Source organism: Argiope bruennichi, chromosome 3 (assembly GCF_947563725.1).
Source record: "Argiope bruennichi chromosome 3, qqArgBrue1.1, whole genome shotgun sequence".
NCBI lineage: Eukaryota > Metazoa > Arthropoda > Arachnida > Araneae > Araneidae > Argiope > Argiope bruennichi.
In genome coordinates, this window is record NC_079153.1 from 137,518,146 (window position 1) to 137,538,309 (window position 20,164).

Consider the following 20,164-nt stretch of genomic DNA (forward strand, 5'->3'; position numbering starts at 1 on the left):
TGCAGTTAACGTATAGAAAATACTCATAGAAATGTTTGATTAAAAGTTTATTTACCAGTAAAAAAATTTTTCAGTCGAAAAACTATATATCAGCTTGTTAACCAAAAAAGTTCTTTGATATGTCACATCCACATAATTCGAAAATAAGTTTGCATTGTAAAATCCTAGTGAAGTCTTGGCGTCGGCACAGGAAGATTGCAGATTCCGCAATTGATCCTTGCCTTTTATGTAAGCCTAATGAGTCCTGGGGTTTAAGTTAAACATCATTTCGCTGTTGTAGTGTAAATTAATAGTGGGGAATACGGAATCTAGTGTCGTCCTCATCATCTGAATGTGATTCTAAATTAAGAGCTCTAACCCAAAATAGCGCTGATTTGGCTCCAAACTGGAATATCACTGTAACTAAACTAAATTATTTTTATTGTGAAAAAAATTATTGTTCAGTTGCTATTTTTTAATGATATTTTATAGAATTCGCCTTCCATAAATTTTAGCATTTCGTCTGGCCTTTTAAGCTTCTCACTGCCAAAATCCGGGTAACTTCTCTACTGGAAGGCCGATTTGTTATTTAATATATATTACAATCAGTAATATATAATAATATAAGTATTGTAATATTATTGTAAAGTAAGCTATTATTTTAAAATGTTATATTTTTTTCTTATTAAACTTTTTATTGATTTGAAAACGAGAAAAACATTAAAGAGTGCATAATAAATATGGCATAAATTTAAATTTTAAAATAATTCTTTCACTAAAGTTTTTTAGGATAATTTTATGTTCAAGACAAATATTATTTAGGGTGGTAATGGATATGCAATTATAGTATATAGTAATGGATATGCACTTCTTGAAAGACAGGTTGAGTTTTACTTCAGAAAATAAAATAAAAAAAATGTTTCACACAAGATCGACTTTTTTTTTTTTTTTAGTTATTTTGCTTTATTAAAGGAATTAAATTTTAAAAAGTAAAAAAAAATCCAATAGGCCGTATTAAACTTAATAATAACATAGTGGAACTATGAAATTTTATGTGCTTTTGTATTCTTAATACAACGCATAATTTTAATATTTTCGTTATTTAATTATTAATTAATAAATACCCTTCATTAAATTTCAACTTTATACGTAAGGGATTCTACAATTCCGATTTGGATAACAAGTATGATTTCAAAATCTGTCAAATTAAATTTCAAACAAAGACTAATCATTAAAAAATTATTAGTGGCAAATTATTTTTTTATTTAGTTCACTAATAAAATTCTATGTTTTAAATTTTTTTCCTTAAATTTTTTTAAATTAAATTAATACTTTACATTACTTAGACAAAAACATGTAAAATGCATATCATCAAATTTTAATTTCAAAGTATTAGATACCGCATTAAAAAAGCACACATCAGAGATACAACGTCATTGCTTAAAGCAAACTTTTGATTTAAAATTTTGAATGTAGACTTCGAGAGACTAAACTTACACTAAAAAGTTTTCTAAACATTTTGATAATATAAAAAATATTTGGAATTACCGAACACATTTATTAAAATTTGAATAATGTTACTGAAGAATCCAGGGAGAAAAGCCCGCAATATTACTGAAAAGACAGAATCTAACTCATTTGTGCTAGCCTAATAAAAAACTTTGTATACAAAAAAAAAAAAATGCTTTGATTTAACTTTACATTTACTTATTTTACTTTAATATTTTTAAATATATACGTAGAAATACATAATAATACCTATCAAATTTTAAAGCAGTTGATTTTCTATTATCTGCGAAATGTTTAAGTTGATTTATTTTATTATTTGTTTTATTTGATTAAACAATAAACTCTTTTACAGACAGTTAAATTTCAAAGAAAATTTTAATTGAAGATTAAACCATTGAAAAGACTTTAATCCAGAACTAAACATCATGTAATATAATACTTTCAAATTTATCTCTTCTCATATGAAGTTATACAGACGTATGCAATTGTATTTTATTTACTAAAATATCTGTACTTTCCTCAAAAATCGATTCCGTTCTGTTGTTACTATTTTTGCCTTATCTAAAAATACTTTCGTTTCTTTTGTAGAAGCAGAGTTTCTGTATGTGAAAGTCTTTTCAACCTGTTTGCCTTGTTAATACAAAATCTATGGTCAAATAAATCCCTGTTTAGTGTTAAAAGATACCCTGGATTTATCCAGAAGAGAAACCGATATATCTGGCGATAGCAGTCTAAGAGTATTTAAGAAGAACTTGTATCATAAAAGGGCTTACATAGAGAATATGCTAGACATAATTTGCAATGGAAATAAGAGTCCTATATTGAAAGGGGGCATATTTTTACTTGCTTAATGGGCATTCAATAAAATAAGGATGAATTCCGAAATTCGTTATATTTTCCCTGCATGCTTCTTTTACAGCTTGAGTTAAAATGCCAATTTTCAGGGGCTAGTGTATCAGTCAATTAATGACACATGTGAGCTTTTTTTATCACCCGTAGAGAGTCTTCTATCTTAGTCTTCCATTAGTAAAAAAAAAAAAAAAAAAAAAAAAAACTCTATTTACAACTGAATGTGCATTTAAACTACCTTTAGAAGCTAAAGGTTAAAGATCAAAATTCATACTTTGATATTGTATACAATTCACGTCTTTGAAATTTTTTTAACTGACTGTTTCTCAAAATTGCGAAACTCAAGGAATATCCAAATCATAGTTCACTGCTGGATTACCAATCTAGCAATTAAAATTTTGCCTTTAAGAATAAAAAAATTTGCAAAAATTCAAATTTATAGCGATGTCAATTTCAAGTGGCCTTAGCCTCACGGAAACCAGAAAGCAGTCTTACCTGCAGCAGATATCAGAGTTGGTAACCAATCGCTTATATGCATCAACTCATTGAAAATCCTGCTTCTGTGACGAAGGAAAGGGCTCCAGACGAAACATGTTGCTCTGATTCCGCCCTCCCACAAGTTATACTTGCTGCCCCTCAAAGGATAGTTAGAGCCGAGAGACCCATCCGTGCCTTCTACCGCACCGCCATTGTCAGTGGTGAAAACAAAAATGGTGTTATCCAGCATTTTCGCTTTTTCTAGGGCTTCGAATATTTCTCCGACAGAGTGATCCAAGGCAGACACCATTCCTAAAAAATGTGAAAGATCATTTTAATCGAATAGTTAAAAGCAAGAAATTCTTAAAATTTTCATTTATTTACTTGATTTTTAATCAAGGAATTTATCTCATCTGTAATTATGTTCCAAGTTTAAGTACAGAAAAGAATTTTTTTTAATCTTAATATTAAGTATTCGTTATTTCTTCTGTATTGAGTCTTTCTAATTGGGCAATATCAGCTCTGCAATTTTATTTACAATTTCGACTGAAAGGAATATTATATTCATCCTTCTTATTTTATTTACTTTTAGATTTATTTCCTGTGATAAGCCTATCAATTATATTTTTTGTTATCTGCTATTCTCTACCTCGTCTGCACAGAGAACGATAATTATTTTATTGTAATTAATAATTATTTCTATTATGAAAGGCTCTACATTTATTTTATTGTAATTTATTGTAATTAATGTCCATTGATATATTTGTGAGACTTTTGAAATTCCTAAAATCTTAGATCTTAGCAGTGCGGATCAGTGCTCGTTATCGTTCCCCTCCAACCTAAATTCAATACTTAAATCTAATTGAGTAGGCTCAGTATGAATGAGTTTCGAAGTAAATGCTAAGATTCAAAGTGCAATAAATTGAATCACTTTCCTTTGACGATTCGGTTTAAGTCAGGAATAGGGATTGCAATACCGGTATACCGGGATACCGAATACCGGTATTTTGAGCCATTTGTACAATTTCGTAATACCGGTATTCACAGAAGTACCAGTATTCACAGAATACCGGTATTCACCGGTATTCATTAATTACAATAAAATAATTTCGTAATACCGGTTTAAATACCGGTTTTTCGGTATTTACTAGAATTTTTTTAAATTGCCTCCACTATATGCTCAGATATCGCGAACATAGCAAAATAGTACGCGTTTTTGTTTTTATGTCTCCATAACGGGCGAAATTAATTAGCTAATTAATTGCTTAAATCTAAATGAGCGAGACATGGATTATCCCTGAAAGAAAATATTGTGTGCATAACGACTGATGGAGCAACAATTATGAAAAAAGTTGGAAAGTTGATTGGTGCAAATCAGCAGTTGTGCTATGCACATGGAATTCAATGAGGAATAATAGATGTGTTATACCGAAAAAATAAAGAACAGAAGAATCCAAATATTGTGGATATAGAAATTTCGGATTTCAACTTTGAAAAAAGTAAGAGTGAGAGTGATATTGACAATGAAGATAATGACAATGTAATTGTGGAAGAAGATATTGCTAATGAGGATGAAATATTAACCTATCACGAATTGCTTCCTATAATTTATAAAGTTCGAAAAATTGTTAAGGTATTTAAACGTTCCCCTATAAAAAGGATATATTACTAAAATATATACTAACTGAAAATAAAACAGAATATATGTTAATATTAGATTCTAAAACACGTTGGAACAGTTTACTCCTAATGATGGAACGATTTTTGAAACTGGGAAATCCAATCCAAAAAGCAATAATCGACTTAAACCTGTAAATTAATTTTTCAGATAGTGAATTCGGCTTCATATCCAGAACTATATCAGCTCCACTTCCAATAAAACTGATTATTGAGGCAATATATCGGAGAGATTTTAATTTATTTACAGCTAATGCAACAATAAATTTCTTTTTGCAGTCACTGAAAGAACAGCACACATCAATATCTGAAGAATTATATATTACATTGAAAAATCTCATGGAAGAAAGGCATACCGAAATAGAAAATGTCTTATGGTATTTACATAATTTTAATGATTTTAAATATGAAAATGAAAAAGAAGAAAAGCCAAGAACTAATTCAAATCTGATTTAGAGTAAATTTTCTTGAAATTGTTTACCCACAAAAATATCCACATTCGAAAGAATTCGGTTCATTTATCGAAGATTATGATGTCACTACTGTCGATAGTGAAAAGGAATTGTCTCTTGGACAAAAATTAGAATTAGCGATAAATAAAATTTCAACTAACCAAAAATACAATACAGAAATCAGTTATATCCAAAACCATCCGACGGGAAATCGATTTATTTGAAGATGAGGGATTTAGAGGTAAATACTTGGAAAAAGTATATCGCGCATTGCTAACAGTACCACCAACTACCGTAGATGCCGAAAGAGCGTTTTCGACAGCTGGTAATTTTTACACAAAATTACTTTTCAGGCTTAATGACAGTACAATTGATGCATTATGTTTTTTAAGATCACATTTCAAAAATTTGTAATAGTACCACAGACTGAATAGTGATATTTACACTTTTTTTGTGATTTAAATAAATAAGATGCTTCTTTACTTTTTTGTGATTAGATACTGTTATAATTTATAAGTTACAAATTATTTTTGTGATATTTACACTCTCTAACAAAACTGGCAAATAAAACAAAGAAACACCTATGTTTCCTTTCTTTTTCTAAAATTTCTAATACCGGTATTAATACCGGTATCCCGGTATTAAGATTTAAAAAATACCGAATACCGGTATTGAAATTTTGGTCCGATATTGCAATCCCTAGTCAGGAACACATAACGTACAGCTTTTATCTGGCTCGTTAACGTATTCCCATATCGAATTTGAATTTTTACAGAATTAATCTGCGTTTTAGATGCCTTTATATTAATAGATTATATATCTTTCTAGGTTCATACACTTCCGAATTATTCTGCTTATTAATAAACGGCCATTATTCAAAAAAATTTTGAGGTTCAGAGAAATGTGAAATGTGGCGTTTCCTTCAAATCTGGAGGTGTACCTTTATTGAGGATTATGGTACATATTCCTTCTGTACTTCACGTATAAGTTAACAAAAAGTTTAAACTACAGATCAGACTTTCAAAAAAGGCAAATAGATTTTGAAAAAACAAGAATTAAATGCAATGAGGGAATTAATCCTCAATTTGTAAGTAACCCTTAACTTATTATGCAGCAATTACAGAGGGCTTATTATACATTTATTCATTTTAGAAAGGTACCTTTTTTACTTATTTCATTTAGAAAGAATTAAAATATTTCTAATTTTAAATTTTTAGATTTTTTTTTCCATTTCAGAAAGATGACTCTAAGATAACATTGGGAGCAAATATGAAAGAAAGTTGAAAGGATTCATCTTAAATAAAGGCAGACGAAATGAAAAAAAAAGGATGTTCTCCATCCTACCTGCAAATGTCCTCCTGTTCTTATCGGGGATCCCGATCAAAGGTTTCACGTACTTCTCCGGCACCTGAAGGGGTTTTGCAAAGTTTCCACTGTGAGGAGCTTGTTGACCAATATACAGAAATAGAGGCTGCAGAATTAAGTTGAAATCAGAAATCAATAATTAAATCATGTTGGCTGTAAGTTTGAGATATTAATACACAAATTAAAATCAGGACCTAGAAAGAGTATAAACGGCACTAATGCATCTGGAACTCAGTCATTTCACCAGCATATGCCAAATAGATAATTTTATAGATATTTTTAAATCCATTAACTGTCAAATTTAGAAAACATTTTTTTTTTTTGGCCTGATAAATTAGTTATAAATAAAAAAGATATGTAGCAGTATAATATTCAAATTATGTTTTGTTTTGAAGATATTTGATATCTTTTTATTCATTTATTTAAGTACTAAAAACTGTTTTCTCAATTTCCATCCATTTCCCTTTTTCGATTTCCCCATCTTATCCAACCTCCAGGGGAGCACCACGAAATGAGTATGAGATGCTTCCGGCATGGTGGTTGGATCTCGCCATCCTGGAGAGTACACAAATAGGTGAGGGATCTGGCTCCTCCCATCGATTACGGGACGTACTTCCTTGGGGAGGGTTGTACCGTGGCCGGTGATGGCCCTTAAGACTCAACCACAGTTCCCGCCAGTGTTGTTGTTGCAGCGGTCTGGTCATCCAGTAATTTTTCCGTGTGCCTTCGTGGCGGGTCGGAGGTAAGATGTATGACTTCCCCACCTTATCCAGAAACGTACCCAAGTGCAAATTTAGATATCTGTTTTGGAATGTCAACTCACTAACGTTAGGCAATAAAAATGATGTTACAGGTTTTTGCATATTTTTATACTTTTCATGACAAATTCAACTGAATTATAAACGAAAATTAAATTACATACATTTTATGTATTTTAGGTAATTGAAAGGTTTTGATGTTTATTTTCTTTCTCGAAACAATCGCATAGATATTTATAATCGAAAAACTGCAAAAACCTATGAGAACTATTTCTTTTCCTTGTAGATTTTAGGAGTTTTAAATTGTCAAGACTTGAAAAGTTAGTTAATACGAAGAACAAAGAAAAGAATTAACAGATAAAACTTTTATCTTTTCAGTGTTGCAGTTTTGAATTCTAACCACATATCAGAACTTGAATTGAATAATTCTATGCAATATTTCTAGGAAATAATAAGAATGGAGTATTTCAACTTTCTAACCTTTGCTGGATTGTGCTTAAGAATAACTTCTTTTGCTTTTAGAGTGAACAGTTCTGTTCCGTAGGTGCCGTTGTACTCCCAGCAGTTTTCGTAGTTGTCGTGCAGATCAAGACCCGACATATTTCTCTGAAACAAAGCATCCAGTATAAAAGAAATAAATAAAAAAAAAAACCAATCAATCAATCGCTCGCAAATCTAGAATCGATTTTAATAAAGAATTTAATATCCTAATGAATATAGACGGTACCAGATAAACATGCTCTTCCCCATTAAATCGTCTTTAGGATTCCCATTTCATTTTTAATATCTGAACCAATTGAAAATATTGTTGGTAAAATGTGGTGATATATATATATATATATATATATATATATATATATATATATATATATATATATATATATATATATATATATATATATATATATATATAGATGTGTGTGTGTGTATATTATATATATATTTATATATATTATATATATGTATATATATTATGTATGTATGTATGTATACACATATATGTATATATATTAATTATACATACACGTGTGTGTGTGTGGAAAAAATGAAAGAATGAGTAATCTCATAAGCATAATCTGTTTTTTTCGTGGAGTTCTTTCATTTTAGAAGACTTCTGAATTGTATCCATGAATTAACTATTTGTTTTAAGCCGTCGTATTTGACTGTTGCATTTTTTTATTTAAAAATACTAATTTAATGGTTTATGCATGATGCAATGTTAGTGCATAAGAAGTTCCAGTGATTTCATGTGATGCTCCCGTTTCATTTCCAGTGATGCTCCCGTTTCATTTCCAGTGATGCTCCCGTCCAATCTTTAAAAAAATAGCAAATCCTCCTCCGAACACAGTTTTTTTATTTCTGATCAATAATCTGTAAAGGAACGGTTGTAATTGAGAAATTAAGGATGTATCCTAACTTATGATCCCTATCGTTCTGTGAGGCAACACTCGAAGTTCGGGACGTTAGACAGGATTTTAGGTCCGATTTTTGTTCGAAAATAAAATGAAGGATTTCGTTCAATGGAATTTTTTTTAGTGTAACCATAGGAAGGAATGTTATCGATAAATATGAAGAATGATAAGAATATCTCAATCGAGCATGTATCTTGAATTATAATTTTCGTTGCTAAATATTTAATTACTTTCAAAACTATAAAGAAGAAGAAAACTATAACCAGGAATAATACTATAACGGAAATACTATAACACATACAATCTAAAATAACATATTGTTTTGTCGTATAGAATCGAGTTAAGAATGCAAAATAATGCTAAAGAAAATCAGTGAAAAGTATGGCTGAAAATGTATTGTTAAGAAAATCGAATTTCTCAAAGAAGGAAGAAAATTTTATGCATTATAATCTTTTAAAATAATATTCGCTTGAAATAATTTATTTCTCTTTTTTATCAAAATATATTAATATCTATTGGAATTTATATGAGTATCTATCAAAAAGAACCAGTTACTTCGTCACTTTTGTTATTGTCTATAAAGCGCCTATCGATATTAAATGCATACATTAAAGCATTGTTGTTGCATTTTACAACGTGTTTCTGTCATCACTGATGTGGACATATTATTTTTAATTTCGGCATACCGAAGTGCTATGTCTACCATGAAGTAAATTGAGCATTTTAATGTCTATAATATCTACTTCAAATGAAATGTTTGGTTTGATACGTGTAACACAAACTTTTTGTGAGACTTTTTTTTCATATAATATAGATTCAAACATTTCCGAACTTTTTAAAAACGAACAGAAAACTACTTTTAAATACATGAAAACCGATGTGTCTTTCACAAAATCAAATTTTTAAAGGTCATAATGAGTGCAAATTCGTTTATTATGTGAATATTCTTTTTCGTGATTCCGAATCTCTGTTCACAAAAGTTACGAAACCTCACTCTCTTAATGATAATACATTTTGATTATTCCTTATCAAAAGATCTGCAATCCCCGCCATTCCAACTCTCAACCACACACAAATACCACTAGGTATTTATGCGTGTCAAATATTATATTTGCATGAAATTTGTGTTTAATGTAATTTTTGAAAACGCGTTCTCAACAAAGCTAAATGTATTTCAGAACATGTTACTGTTGTACACTATTCTTATGTTGTATATATAAATTAAAACTAGCAAAAGAGTAATATGTATAATATATATTTTTATAAAATGTAAATAAAGGACTGTAATATATATAATATTACAATCCCGATTAAACCAGTTCGATACATTGATAACTCGGGTTTTTTGAAAATGAAATCTCTGAAAGTAAAACAGAAAAATCCTTGATTGGTTATATTCACATCTTGTTTTGAAACAGCACGATGGTTATTTTAGAAAGGAAATTGTAATTTTGAGCAGAATGGAATTTGTAATTTTTGAGGGGGGGGGGAAGAAATTTGAGCCTTTGATAGATGACGAGGACGAAACATGAATCGACACCTTTCTTCTGCGCCGTATTAGCGGAAAGAATCCATGGATTATATGATATAATCAAAAAATATTGCAATTTAAATGTGTTCGCAGTTAAAAATCGAAAACTGCAGTTCTAAAAATCAAATAGTGGTACTTACAACATCGGAAAAGTGGGTGAAATAGTCTTCAACGCCGTTCCAGTATCCGAAGAAGGAATCGAAACCCCTCTTCATAGGAAGATAATCTTCTTTAAAAAATCCCAAATGCCACTGAAAAATAATGTCAAAAATCATAAGGTTAATTGGACGACATTTGTTTCATTGACAAGCATCACAGCGGAGTTCAATAGGAATGTTGCTGAGCAGATAGGCGGTCATAGAAACTAATTCAGCCAATCTTACGAAAAGTCGATTTTAGTTATAAGTATATTATGATGTGACAACAGAGGACCGCTGTAACCAAGAAGTACTTTTTCTGTGTCGTAAAAAAGTTCGCTGACTCACTAATATTCACTGAATAACAAAATTATCACTATAAATATCAAACTAATTTTTTATATATTTTTTTCTTGCGGGATTCATCATTTTTTCAGGATACTTGAAAAGAAAAGACTTAAAATGCTCGAGTTCTTACGGGGAGGAAATGTTCCTTGCTATCTTTCCTCACTTCTACTATTCAAACATCATAAAATATAAATTCACCAATAAAAAAAAACGATACTTAAATTGGAATACCAACTATTTCACATAAAGCTTCATTCCGGGCGTTGTTGGGTTTTTGATAAACTCATGGACAATGAATTGATAGCTTTTCTTGAACAACAAACCAACATTCAAATGAATAAGAAAGTTAAAATCACCTTTTGGATTATTTTAAAATTCCACTACAAAATGAAATCCATGGTTTAATATAATTTTCAAATGTGAAATTCGTCATCTTCGATCAACTAGTTATGACGAATAAATCTTTTTAGCAAATTCGTATTTCGTTTTTGAATATCATTTCTGAATGCAGCTGACGACGTTTAGTTGAGTACATTCAAAACTTGTCCAAAAATGGCTTAAATCATTTTGCTTGTCTGATTTGTTATTCTTCATAAACTCTACGATGAGACTATCAAAAGTCCTTTTATCATACGCTATATATTAAAATAATATTACATGAAAGTATTTTATTCGATATTCCGCTGATTTGAAGATTCTTATTTGTTATCCTTCGATTTTGTAAATATCATTGAATATCTATCAGACCAAATCATACACTAGATTGAAGAAATAATTTCGCTCCAATTATCTTGCTGACAAGGCCATTATTTGTGCCTGATGATTTTAACAACACCAGTCTTCTTCGGAACATGAACGGATCTTGCATAGGCGCATATGCGGTTCTCTCATTTTTTCCTATGTATGAATACAATCAGTATTTTTCAGGTGATATCTGAATCTATCAACATTCTGATGACATTCCTGTTTAAATTTCCATTATTCAAACAAACCGCAGTAAAAAAAACACCCACGATATACTTATTTTTTGGGGGGAGTTTAATTAACTTAAGCAATACTTATGTCCCGTTTTAAAGCAATGCAAAGAATATTTTTAGATAGAGCTCGTAATTTTGAATCATAAAACGTCGTAGCCTAAACCTAAGCTGGCAGTCTGTAAATGCCAGCGTCGCACCTACATGCAGATATTTGATCCTGGCGTTTGGTTTAATGTACACCAAACCCGCCCTCTCTGCGCAGAAATAAAGACATTTGAATAGTGATAATTTCAACCATCCACATAGCAACGAGGTTCATTCCTTTCCCTCCCAGTCTGTGCCGACAAAGCAGCTGCAGTAAAAAAACCATTCATTTCAGTTTATCGTTTGTGAAAAGAAAAAGGTTTGTTTCGAATACAGCGCCATATTAAGCCGCTTTCCGACGACCTGTGTCCGCCTTGAGTCCTCTTTCCCTTCTCTTGCGGTTTTCTTTTATGTCTGTTCATTTTACTGAAAATTTGTGAGAAGCTCCCTAGTGACGTCCACAGGCGGGGGTGATCCTACAATGGGTCAGTTGGCAGATTTACGACCATATGCGTAAAGACAACAGGCCATCGCAATGGGGCTTTGTTTGCAGACATGATAGTGACGGTTATAAGCGTTTTTTTGCAGCAGGTTGAGGTTGAGGCTTACATTTTTATGGCACAAGAGCCAGAATTGGCTATGCTGTGCCAAGACACATGGTATGAATATATTACCATACGATGAAAAATTATGTTTCCTCTAGGCTAAAATTAATAAAAACATTTTGTTAAAAGCATTTATAAAAAGGTACGAAGCCTTAAATAAGAAAAGTCTATGGCTAAAACAAATGTTTTTTTTATAAACAATGATATTTAAATAAAATGAATAAAGTTAGTAGCTCTTAAAAAGTCAAAAATATTACGGTGAGGCTGTTCTAAAACCAGTTCACGCAAATCCAATGACGATGAATTAAAGAAATGCATACGATAAAAATTAAATTTGGGACATTCAATTATAATATGTAATATTGTAAGATTAACGTTACAATCCGAGCACATTGGTATCCTCTCGCCAAACAAAATATGTTTGTGAGTTAGGCGGGTGTGACCAATTCGTAGTCTAGTTAATTTTACGTCAGTCCATCGAACCGAAGCAGCAGGCCACATTCTAATTGTCGGCTTGATAAAATGCAGTTTGTTTTCAGTTTCTTGGTTCCAAGATTCTTGCCAAATCGAAAGTATATAACCACTATACATGTTAATAAGATCAATATGTGGGCAAGAGCGCTGTAAAATATGCTTAGATTCCTTTGCAGCAATGTCAGCCGCTTCATTGCCGGTTATGCCAACATGACTAGGAATCCATCTGAACAGGATGTCATACCCCTTAGTCTGAAGATCTCTCAAACAGCAAAGAATATCAATTGCAATAGAAGGCCTGCAATTTGAAAAGTTACACAGTGTCTCTAAAGCACTCATACTATCTGAATAAATTCAGTAATAAGTCTATTTAAAAAGAGAAATTCTTTCGAGATATAACAAAATTGCAGATTGTTCAGCAGTCAAAACAGAGCACGAATTATGCAGGCAGTAACTATATGTAACCTCTGGAAAGACAATACCACATCCAAGAGATTGAGAGGATTTTGATCCATCAGTGTATATCGGTATGTAATTTGAAAGTTTATGAAGATGAAAATTAAATAACTACTGGAAAACTACAGAAGAGGTAGTAACTTTATTAAAATTTAAAAAAGGGTTAAAATATGAAACATTTGGATAATCCCAAGGGGGGAAAGATAAAAAGTTAACTGGATGAACCTCGACATTTAAAAGACCCAAATCCTGAATATCAACCCTCATTCTTTCATGGAAAGGCAGAATATTATAAGGACGGGCATTGTAAAATCTATGAAGACTAATAGGCACCGTCAAATTCTGAACTGGGTGTTTGGGAAGAGAAAGCATGCGGAAGAAGTATCGAACTGCTAGCTTTCTTCGCCTTAAATGCAAAGGTAACTGATGGGAAATCACGTACAAACTTTGAACAGGTAAAGTCCTGAAGGCTCCAGTGCAGATCCGTAATGCAGAGTGGTGCAATGAATCGAGTCTTCGCAAAATGTTGGATCGAGCAGAACCGTATACTTCGCAGCCATAATCAATGCGTGAGAGTATCAGTACTTGATAAATGCGAAGTAACGAAAGTCGATCCGCTCCCCAAGCTGTATTCGATAGGACTTTTAGAATATTGAGTTTTTTCTCGCAAGCCTTCCGTAAATGAAGTATATGTGGAAGGAAGGGGAGTTTTCTGTCAAAAATAATTCCTAAAAAGTACATCTCTTCAGTAACAGGAATGGCAGTATTACGGATATAGACCACAGGATCTGGATGAGGACTTCGCTTTCTACAGAAATGAACGCAACAACTTTTCTCAGGAGGAGGTGTGCGTCCATTTTCATCGCACCAAGATAAAAGTTTGTTGATAGCGATTTGCAGTTGTTTCTTAATGAAAAGCATATGCGATCCTTGACAGAATATATGAAGATCAGCAGCAGGAATCTGCAGCAGGAAGCTTTCCCCTTGGTCTGAAATTGGAATATAAGTAAAAAGAGAAAGATAATTGCTGATAAAAAAGTAATTAAAGAATATTGTGTTATTAATTTTTTTCAATAAATACGAAAGGAGTGTTTCTACATGTTACATTTTTTTATTAAAAGTTTACACTTTTGTATTTTCTGCAAGCTTAACTACTGAGAATTAATTAATTTCTTGTTAAAACATCTACATAGAGTCAAAAATTTCGAATTCTATTGACTGATTATGAAATTAATTAGAAATGGAAAATTTTAATTATATTGAGAAATATCGCTGCATAGGAAAGGTTGCAACACTTGAACGGCTAGAATGCACCAACCATTTCGTAAACTTGAACTTAGCGAGTTTCGTGATACTTATTTTCCACGTATTAGGAGCTGTAAATGAGCATTTACACAGACCCCTTTTAAAGTAAATTAAAAGAACACACTGCATCTTCAATAAAATGTGAATATACAATTATTCCTTTAATTCAACGATTATTCAATAAAATGAGAATGTATTCACTTTTCCAACTCCACGTGTTACATAGTTTAATGATTTCATGTATTGTGGCAAAATTTTCTCTTCCAATGGCAATCCCCACGGAGAATTGGCTATAATCACTTCATGTTGGAACCCTGAAAGAAAAAAATGGAGCAGGTAAATTCAAAAAGAAGAAATATGCTGAAATAGTTTTGGGAAACTTATTTTCCTTTCCAAGTAATCATTTGCTTTTTTAATATGGAGAGTGGAGGTTTTCAAACATTGTATCCATTATATAAAGAATCAAGTAAGTTAGTACAGTTTTAAATTTGGAGTTACAATTTATTCAATTTAAATAAAATATTCATTATCACTGAAAAAGTAAAAATTGCATGTCATGAAGTACTCGAGGCATCTATTCACGTTTATTTAAATCGAACTATTTCTTCTTTATTAAAGTGGAATTTTGTTATCGACGCTCCTTTACTTCTCACTGTGTTTGCGTTTCTTTATTTATTTGTACTTTCATTGTAAACATTGAAACCTGCTATTACCTTTTTCGATTGCGTTTCAAATGGCTGACTCTGAACTTACTAATAATTTATTGTGATGGTAATTCTGCTTTCCAGTTTCTCGCTTCAAGAACTTGTCAAGTACAAAAAACATCCAAACATTGTTGTCTCGCTTTCAAATTCAAATTCTTTTGAATATTTTTTTTTATTTCAAGGACATAATTCTTCTTTCTTTTTATTTTGCAAATCAATAATTTTATTTCAACTCCGTCTCACCGTTTCATACCGCATTAAGAAACTTTACACAAAATGTGGCTAATCGGACGAGAAAGTCTAAGCGAAATAATCCTGCTGATTTTCTTTAAAAATGGACATGACGCAATCAGAAAATTCAACGTAACACTGCGCTTAAAACAGGAAGATTCAGCACACTATATCTAAGTCACAACATGAAAAAATTTCAAAGGCAACTTAATTCTGACACAAACTGAAGATACTGAATATTTATTTCATATTTATATCATGCGGCTTGGTCCTATATTTTGCATTTAAAGACATTTTTATATTAAACAGTTTTATTCCTCGACGGTATGAGATTACAAAGTTTTTAAAAATGGAATATTCAAATAAATCTTCTATGTATATTTTCCTCTTGTCCCTTTGTTTCTTTTGTCTATAGAGAATTCGGTATATAAAAGTTGGCTGAAAAAAACTGTTGATATTCTTTTGAATATTGTTACAAAATTATAGCAAAAAATGGAAAACCAACGATATTCTTCAAATTAATTTCTAAGTATACCGATTACAAACAGTCGACAAAAATACTACATCTGATTCACTTATTGCTATATCAATAACTCTCCCAAATCCAGTTCAAATGACTGATTGGATGAACGCCAACTGAATAAGACGTTCGAAATTCTGTCGAGTTAATGTCGTTGCTACCTATGGCATTTCCGGCCGAGCGATTAGATTCATCATGCCGGTTATTCTGCCAATATAGCAAAAACTGCAGGCTGAACGTACCACAACTGAATCAGATATCGTTGATTTAAACTTCATTATCCGAGTTGCCAAATTCGAGTGAAATTCGCATATTTCGTGTCTTTACTACTATATAATAATTTGGCGATTGAATTTAAATTATCAGATTCTTTGATATGCAGCTCAATTGAACGACAAAGAGTTTTATTGACGGAACACTTCTGCGGCATCTCCCTTAGTATCGTCACCTCTGGTCACAATGGCAGTTTGCATTAAAATATACGATACGAAAAGTACCCTATTTCTAAAACTCTTTTGGCGTTGTTGAAGCTGGTTTACTGCTGCCAGAATTCTCTTGAACAAAATGGAAGCTGGATTAACAACTGTTAAGGAAATGCAATTTTTCAAATAGTTAGTAATCGTTGAGTATCAATTGCGCGTTTTATTGCAAAATCGAAATAGAAAAGATGACAAAATGATTTGATAATGTGATATCTAGTAATATAGTTCTGCACCCTGTCGTTACCAATAGGAGGCAGCGAATACCCATTCCAACCGAAAATCTCCACTAATATTGCTAGAAAACTTTTCATGTGAACAACTATTCTAATTCTCAATCTTAAACCACCTGATCCCAAACATAGCCAGATATGCATATAATCCATAAACTGCGAATGATTTATACGAATAAAATTTATATCCAACCGCCTTTGTTTCAGGATATGTTTGAGAATCTGCATAAACGATATGAGCACCGTCTATAGCGATTATTTCTATATAGCATCATTTAGATGAGTTAGATTAACATTTTATTTTTGATGACTAATATAGTTGTATTTTGCAGCACATCTAGTCATTTTGAACAATAATCAAATGACGAGCGCGACACGTTAGCTAGCTAATCATTTTCTTTTATACCACGCCAACGGGTGCTCTCCGATGGATTTAACAAACAATAGATCTAAAAAGCTAATTTTTGTCGATTGCAGAAGCGAAACCCAGACAGCGGGCTACTGTGCTCCCTTGCATCAACATACTGTAGGTTTTCGTTTGTTTCTTTCGAAAGATCTAAACTACAGATTACGTCCTTTCATTTTATTTATCTTAGTATTCCCGTTTCTTAGAAAGGACGTGCGCTGTTCTTCGACCCTGTATCATTCACACTGGAATACGAATCCATTATTAAAATAGAATTTTACCCAGGCGGAGTGGGTATTTTCCTGTCATCAAAGATCCCCTGGAAGGTGAGCAGGTGGGAGCGACGTAGTAATTGTTTAGAATGATGCCGTCTCTAGCAATGGCATCTATGTTCGGCGTAGGAATTTGCTTTGACCCGTGGAAACTGACGTCGTTCCATCCCTGAAAAATGAAAGAGAAATGAATCACAAACCACACTCAGTGCAGCTGAATTTTTTTTAAAGAAAAAGTGAAAGAATCTAATCTACTCCACTTGTACAGAAGAAGATGTTTTTTCATTCGCCACAAATGATCCTCTCGGCCGGATTCGAATAAAAAGTTCCGCCTTTGGGACGTCGTCGGCCGAAACAGGCATTGGGAAGAAATCTTTAGAAACAGTTCGTTTGTGAGCGCGTGAGTACCGAAAATAGAGAATGTCACATTTCTCTGGGATGTTTATTTTATGCAGATACATGAAAGAGTTGAATATTTATTTATATTCTTATGCATCTGTGCTTTATGCCGACAAATGCAAATAAGCCCTTGAAGGGAAGTGGAAATCGAGAAAAACCATAAGTCAACAAAGCAGTTCAAGTTTCTGTAGTACGTTAATCACATAATTTTTAAGCAAATTTATTAAGGATAAGTACTTTTTGCTTATTTTCCCCATTATTTCTCATTAGAAGTTCAATAGCCTAGTTACACGTGTCCTACTCCGCTACTTAAACTTTCTCTTATTTTGATACACATTATTACATGTTTTAATAATAAATGTATTATTTAAAAAGTAAATGTTTCATTGGCACTGTGATTGGAATGGGTGTTTTCATGTTTCTGATTATTTTAAATATATAAATAGTGTTACATGAAATTTACCTCAATTAGAAGATTCTTGACGACTGAAAATAAAAAGTCAGAGGAAGACTTTCAGATATCTTCTCTAAAAAAATTCATAATAATGATTCTTTTTTTTTTCACTTTAAATTTTTGACAAATATATCTGCTTACATTAAATTTCTTAAAAAGATGAAGATTGTCCCTAAATCGACTTTTTTAAAATTATGATTACAATGTAGCAGAATTACACAATATAAAAAAACTATATAAACTTCATAAAAATCTCATTATCAATGTGCGACGTCTTAGTTTTACGAAGCCACTATTGTGTGGTGGCAAAGATTCGGCTTCATCATCAGACAGATACGTTTTTCCACCAATGTTTGCGGAAACATTGGCCAGCATTTGAATCACCTACCCATGATTCAAATGCCTGGCCTAATCGCCTTTACTTTTGATCAGTTTTGAAAGATGAGAAGGCCATCCCAAAACACAAGTAATGTTAAATCTTTGAAAATGGCATATTTCTTAGGTCAATGCTTTTGTTTTCATTTTATGAAGCATTTTATTCCACTGAGAGGGGAGCACCTCAAAAAGTAGGACAAGGAGCTTCCGGTGTGGTGGTTATTTCTCGTCATCCTTGTTGGCGCTGAAAAATATGTGGTTAGCTAACTCCAATCGATGACAGGATGTACTTTCCTCGGAAATGGTTGTATCGTGGCCGGTGATGACCCTTAAGATTCAAACCACAGTTCCCTCCAGTGTTGTTGACATGGCGGTCCAATTATTCAAATTTTTCCGCGCACCAATGGGTGGGTCGGAGTAGACAGTTAAGATTTATGAAACATTTTAATTATTTTTGTCTCAACCCCTACTCCCGGTCAAAATTTTGAAATTTCTGTGTTTTTCTTTTCTTTTATGGCTAAATTAGATGCAAAAAAAAAAATTAAATAGAATTATTATTAACCGCAAAAGTAAGAGTCTTTAATTCAATGAAACTTGTATAACTAATTTAAAATTGTTAATTATTCAATAAGTGATTAATAAATTAAATTATTTAATTAATTTAAATTCAAAATTTCATATTCTTTATATAATTTAGTTATTATTAATTAATGGGACTTTTTGCTCTACTCTCTACACACTGTTTTAACAACAAACTCTTCTTTCCTACAGATGGCGCTACAGGTAGTATGTGCAGACACTGATATTTATTTGCAAACTTGAAGAAAATGTTTCGAAGCAATCGAATTTTAAAGATAATATCTATATAAAAAAATAAATTGAAGAAAATATTTATTATTCTATTGTTTACCTTAACCAAAGTTTAGAGGGAAATTATAATAAAAGGAATTATAAAGAAATCTAAAATTATTCTAAATTGAATCAAAATCTTTTTAATCAAAGAACGTTATTAATGAAAATAGAAAATAAATTCATAAAAAATGCAAAATTTTAGAAAAACGAATTCATGATTATGTAAAAATGAATGCATATTATAAAAATTTGGCACAATTTTCCAAATCAGATGCAAATTCTCCCTTACCAAATCGTCGACAATCATGAAGACAATGTGCGGCTTCTGAACTTTCACAGCACTTATTGCTTCCACCCTCAGAAGATAAATAGCAAATAGCATAATAGCCCTCATTTTGGAAATCTAATGAAAAAAATAAAGAAAATGCTTTCAATTATAATGCAATTAAAAAAACCTTTTTAATGTAAATTTTTCTTAAAATAGCATCCGTGAAATAACATTTAGACAGTCACTTGCAATAAAATAATGTACAGGGACGACAAAATCGTAGTACTAGCGTTTATTTCCCAGGCTTGTACATACAATCACATTCATTAAGATGGGCAGTTATATGAAAGCACTTTTATTGACAATAAATGCCACATCAGTATGAAGGATGCAAAAAAATTACATTTTTGTGCATCCCTCATAACATAAAAGTAACTTCTCACATTCGTAAGTGCGCTAATGCTCCTATCTAAGAAATCTTGCAGAGACAGTTTATCTCTAGATTTAGAGAGGCCCGTCACAATTCCGAAGAGGATTTGCAGAAGTGCACATTTTTTTCAATTAGGAAAAATTGTC

The 20,164-nt window shown here is 31.7% G+C and overlaps 1 protein-coding gene across 2 annotated transcripts in view; it reads right to left on the reverse strand.

Annotated features, from left to right (window-relative positions):
* LOC129963257 (arylsulfatase B-like) overlaps positions 1-20,164 on the reverse strand; it is a 38,840-nt gene that overhangs the window by 8,554 nt on the left and 10,122 nt on the right. For both annotated transcript variants that reach the window (XM_056077499.1, XM_056077498.1), the window contains 7 exons: positions 19,610-19,723; positions 17,250-17,409; positions 14,597-14,709; positions 10,150-10,260; positions 7,547-7,672; positions 6,288-6,414; positions 2,833-3,126 (listed from right to left, as the gene is read on the reverse strand). In XM_056077499.1, coding sequence (XP_055933474.1) covers positions 2,833-3,126; positions 6,288-6,414; positions 7,547-7,672; positions 10,150-10,260; positions 14,597-14,709; positions 17,250-17,409; positions 19,610-19,714 — 1,036 coding nt within the window. In that variant the 5' untranslated portion in view covers positions 19,715-19,723. The remainder of the gene's footprint in view (positions 1-2,832; positions 3,127-6,287; positions 6,415-7,546; positions 7,673-10,149; positions 10,261-14,596; positions 14,710-17,249; positions 17,410-19,609; positions 19,724-20,164) is intronic.